At 38.6% G+C, this 5,559-nt stretch overlaps 1 protein-coding gene across 1 annotated transcript in view; it reads right to left on the reverse strand.

The window, feature by feature from the left end:
* LOC106877780 (polyadenylate-binding protein-interacting protein 1) overlaps window positions 1-5,388 on the reverse strand; it is a 22,790-nt gene extending 17,402 nt beyond the window's left edge. Inside the window, exon 1 of the mRNA XM_052972278.1 lies at window positions 4,945-5,388. Within this exon, the coding sequence (XP_052828238.1) occupies window positions 4,945-5,167 (223 nt within the window). The 5' untranslated portion in view covers window positions 5,168-5,388. The remainder of the gene's footprint in view (window positions 1-4,944) is intronic.
* Window positions 5,389-5,559: the final 171 nt, after the last annotated feature.

Here is a 5,559-nt window from a genome sequence, read left to right on the forward strand (position 1 = left end):
CCCAATCCTGTCCTCTTGGCCCTGTCCCACTGTATCATTGCTCTCCGCTAGCCCCCTGACCTGAGTGTTCTACCCACACACCCCGCCTCACTGTATCATTGCTATCGTCTAGCCCCCCGACCTGTGCGCTCCGCCCATACGTAACAAGAAAACTTTTCACACACCCTAACCCCAACAAACCAATCTAAATCTCTTTTTTTCTCCACATTTCCTCCTTCGTCCGTTATGCCTACCTCTCACTTCCCAATCCTGTCCTCATGGCCCTGTTCCTCTCTATCATTGCTACAGGTAACCATGTACTTCCTTTACAACAACACACCTGTCTCTGCCTCTCTGTCTCACTATATAACATTTCATCATCTGACACAAGACCACCTCCTCCAATGTCCCTTCTCCTCTCAAAAGATTTTTATCTTGCAGGTTACTTGATAACCCTGTCAGTGCATCTGGTCCACTCTGCAAAGTGGTTGCCATTTGGAAGGGTTCCCAGCTGTAATAAGCTTGCCAAAACTGACCTCACTTGCGCTTGTGCCGCATAAAAAGCACTCAGTCCACTCTGCTGAATGGTTGGTGTTAGGAAGGGCATCCAGCTGTAAAAATCCTGCCAAAACAATTGCAGAAGTCTGGTGCAGGCTCCTGCCCAACTGACCCACTCATGCCAGCATGGAAGCTGGACGTCAAACAATGATGATGATGATATCATCATCTTCATCATCATTCTTTAACATCGGTTTTCCTTACAAGCTGGCATGGGTTGGACAGTTTGCCAACCCATGCTGGCAAGCCAGAGAGCTGCATCAGGTTTCAGTGGCTGGAAGCCTTTCCTAATGCCAACCACTTTACATATATAATGTGTGAATATATATATTGTGTTTGTCTCCCCAACCCCCATCCACTTAACAACCAGTGTTGATTTGTTTGCCATAACTTTAGCAGTTTGATAGATTAAGTACCAAACTGAAAATGAAATAAAAATAGGTACTGGGGTTCATTCGTTTGGCCACACTTTTCAAGGTGGTACCCCAGGATGGCTGCAGTCGAATGATTGAAACAAATGAACTCATCATCAGCATTTAACATCCGTCTTCCATGCATGAATGGGTAGGACTGTTGAAAGAAGCTGGCCAGGTAGAAGACTACCTCAGGGGCTACTGGGTCTGTTTTACATATATATCAACCTAGTGATGCAGTGAGTGTAAATAAAAAACAATACAGAGTGGAGGAGTGTCTTTATTGATGATGCTAACAATCAATACCAATCGACCAGTTGACCCTGTAAAGTGATTAATGAATGACAAAACAAAAAGGACTGTGAGCGATGACAAGATATGGCAGGAGCCTTCTTGTCCACACACACAAGAAACTTATACACAAATATACATGTAAACATCTATGTATGCATGTGCACTTCCACATCACATGTAGCTTATTTTATATCAATTTGTGAACAATAGTGTGTGATACGTACCCACATGTCTGCATGCACATGTTTGCCTGTAGTCATCTATCAACATTTGACGGTGACCATTTTCTCTCTATCCACTGCACCCCCCTCCCCAATTGTTGGCATACAGCTGTGGGCCTTTAGGATTTTAATGTATCGTTTGTCTGTGGCCCATATGTTGCACCCAAACTCAAACATGGCAACACAGACAGCTCAGAAGATGAAGATTTTGGTATAGAGGCTGAGATGGTTATTTACAAAGACTGAGCCTTCCAGAGTCTTTGAAAATGATGCTGTCTAAGTATCTGAATTGTGAAAGTGTGGTCAGTTGTTCCTGCTGTCGTCAAAAAGTGCAGTATGTTGTTGGACAGATGAACTCAGTTTCCTAGACATTAATTACCAAGCCCATTGCATCATAAACTGCAATAGCTACTGAGAGGATTCTTGCAGAGTTCCTGGAGTGTGAGCTACCAGAGCAGTTTGGGCCTGCAGCTTTCAGGGGTTGAAAAGATTCCCTTTCCATTCTTCTGTGTAGTGGAACAGAGGAGTAAGATATTAAACAATGCAGACACCATTGTCAGCCTTTAACTCTCATTTTACAATGAAGACTATAGATTTTTGCCATCCATCAACACTGTGAAGAATTGACAGAAAGGATTCACAAATTTGGCCATGTCTGCATCTTTACATGCCCAACATACACACGTGCAAAAATACCTCCCCACAGGCGTCTACAAACAAACACAAGTACAAATATGCACATTCAAACACAACCCCACCTCTCACTCATACACATGCAAACATACACAAAGGCTCCTGAAATTTCAGGTTTTCAATGTCACTGATGAGTTTCTGTGCTTTGCACTTGCCATCTCAATGACATTGCTTTAATCCCAAACATTCAACTCCCATTCTACCCATCTCTACTGTTGTTGATGAAACACAGGGGACATTCTGTTGGTCACTGCTTTTGTTCTAAACAAAATATAACATCTGTTGTCCATGCTAGCATGGGTTGGACAGTGTAACCAGAATTGGCAAGCTGCACCAGACTCCAGTTGTCTGATTTGGCATGGTTTCTATCACTGGATGCCCTTCCTAACAGGCCAACCACTTTACAGAGTGTGGACTGGGTGCTTTTACGTGACACTGCCATGAGTGTTTTACACCACCAGAAGAATCCACCTTCACACTTCTGTTATGTAGTAGGAGTAGAGCCACCAGGCACAATATATCATGTTCCTTTGTCATCTTGCCTGAAAAGTTCAGCATTCTGAGATTGTTCTTCAGATGTTATTTTAATACCCTAAAAGTTGAAGGCTGTTCAATTAATTGATGTAATTGAGCTGAATATCTACCAAAGCTAAAGAGGGACAGAGGTCCATGGAAGAACATTGTGACATGTATCCTGGTTGTGACCACTTGGAGACAAAGAAAATCACATTGTGGAACAAAAGTATGGAAAGTAGTACTGATGGATCTTCAAATTTCGTAGATGCTCTTTTCAGACATTCTTCCACTTTGAATATCAGTACAGTCATTACACGGATGAGTGGTTCTTCACTTTCCACTCTGTTCTTCTTGGCTTAATCAAACATTCTATCTATAGCACTTGAAGCTTACAGGACGATTTTTTCCTAAGAAAAAAACAAGAGAGGGGGTTGGTGTCAACTTACATCAGCTGGGTAAACCAGAAATGGTAACCAGATCTGCTCCCATTTCCATAGAAATAACAATAATACTTTGACGCTCCAGATCGACCAATAAGCTGATGTTGTACCCACAGATTCCAAATCACTCTACTCCAACAAAGAAATACCTTGATAATCAGCTGTGATCTCGTCAACCCGAGACAGTCAACAATCAGACAAACAAACCAACTGCCTGAAAACAGAAAATTATTCTAAAACTTACCTGAAATACACTTCTATACATTGAAACCATAAGATAAAATTACTTGGTGTTGAAGACAGGTTGATTAGAGTTAGAATCGTATTTAAAAAGTTCAATGTGAGGATTAAAAAAATATATAAATGTACGTAATTCTTTAAAATTCATTTTTATCGTATGTTATATACATATCATATATACATATCATTCCTAAATTTACGAAGTAAGCATGTGTGTGTGTGTGTGTTCATGTAGTAAGGAAATACAGACAATAGACATTCCTAAACTTTGGAATTAAATCTATATATCTATCTATGGCATGACATTTTTCTGATACTTTTAACCTTTTCAAAAAACTACAAATAAACAATATGGTTTAATTAAACCTTAAATTTCATTTGTTTCTATCAAAGTACTGGGAACAAAGATATTGACAAAATATTTCACAATTTCCAAAACATTTAATCCACATTAATCTGTCCGTTAAATTCAGTTCCATTATTTACTACTCTTGTCATTTTGGATACCGGCATTAATGCTGGGAGTCTCAGATGTTTAATAACAACTCAAATCTCACCAACGTCTCTGGACACACGTTTAGATTCCAGTCTTGAATCTGGGAAGACATTTCAAGGTTTTTGACAGAGAAATACTGGTTCCATGGCTTGGTTGCTTGGTCAGTGAAATAATGGACGAGTTGCATTAATTCATATTTTATTCTTTATCAAAAACAAAACAAAACACCCCGCGAAGGGTTCGAAAGGAAGGGTTTCTGGTCAAATACATGAAATGCATGACAACAGCTCGCCATAGTTACCACTGTGGTGGTGGTGGAGGAGGAACAGAGCTAAAGAGGGAGAGCATGTAGAATTTGTTCGGATAATTACGAATATGAATATACATGTGTGTGTGTGTGTGTATATATATATATATATATATATATATATATATATAGAGAGAGAGAGAGAGAGAGAGAGAGAGAGAGAGAGAGAGAGAGATAAAGTGGTAATTTTTATTGTTTAACGATTAAATTACATGAAGAATGTTCACAAATCTTCCACAGTATTTCTGGACATATGTGTGTGTGTGTGTGTGTGTGTGTGTGTGTCATTTCTTGTTTTGAAGCTTCGAAGAATTTGGTAGGGAGGGGGGGTACTCAACCATAAAACAATAAATATTAATTGCATTATAATTACGAAAGGGATAGTAATTAACTAAGAATTATATTATGAAGAATTTAAAATTTTACATTCGATACTTTTGAAATATTCTTTAAATAAATATATAAATGTTTATACGATAATAAATTTGGAGAGAAAAAATAATTGCTACTTGCAGTAATAATAATAATTATTATAATAATTGTTAATAATAATAATAATTGTAGCGGAATAGCTTCGTTTGGTAGAAAATTTTAAGCTAGGTAAATAATTTGATATTCAAAATAATGATTGATATAAATAAATGTAAAGAGGAAAACTAAAAGAAAGGATTTGATATGAAAGAAAGGAGAGTAAACAAATCAAGATGTTAAGATTGAAGTAAATGGATTTCTGAGTGGAAAATGAGAGGAAATCGAATGTGAATAAATGCAATTAATTAAATCTTACCGGAACAATCGTTAGCTCTTCTATTGAGTGTGGCTTCGTGAGGATATCTGGGGCTTTGAAAGGATTTATTAACGAAATCATCTTCAGTCTGCTCGGTTGAATTGTGTGGAGTCGACATGTTTGAAGAAGCGAGCTGCGAGGAAGAAGAAGAGAGGCATTTGGTGGAAGCGAGTGATGCAGCCGACGATGGCTCCTCCTGCCTCTCTCCTGTCGGATTCGACATGGTTGCGAAGTGATTTTAGACAACTTCAAAAGTACTCAGCTATAGAATGATAATAAATATGTTCCATAAACCGCCGAGCTGCGAGCAAGAATGAGTCTAAATATGTTCCGACAGCGAAAACAGAAGAAGAAGAAGAAGAAGAACGTCTGGAAAGGAGGAGAGAAAGAAAAACAAGTTTAAAGGGACCGCGCATGCGCACACACGCGCCAGATTGCTGAGGACAATCTCTCAACGTCAACCATTTCAATTGTTTCCCCAGCAGCAGCTTATGGCTTTTCAACGATTTATTGGACGTTATTTAATGCTTTCTACTTCGTATGATCGACAGTTTAATGCTTTCAAAACATAACATATTTTAAAGGGATATATATATGCATATATATATATATATA

Source organism: Octopus bimaculoides, chromosome 13 (genome assembly GCF_001194135.2).
Source record: "Octopus bimaculoides isolate UCB-OBI-ISO-001 chromosome 13, ASM119413v2, whole genome shotgun sequence".
Taxonomy (NCBI): domain Eukaryota; kingdom Metazoa; phylum Mollusca; class Cephalopoda; order Octopoda; family Octopodidae; genus Octopus; species Octopus bimaculoides.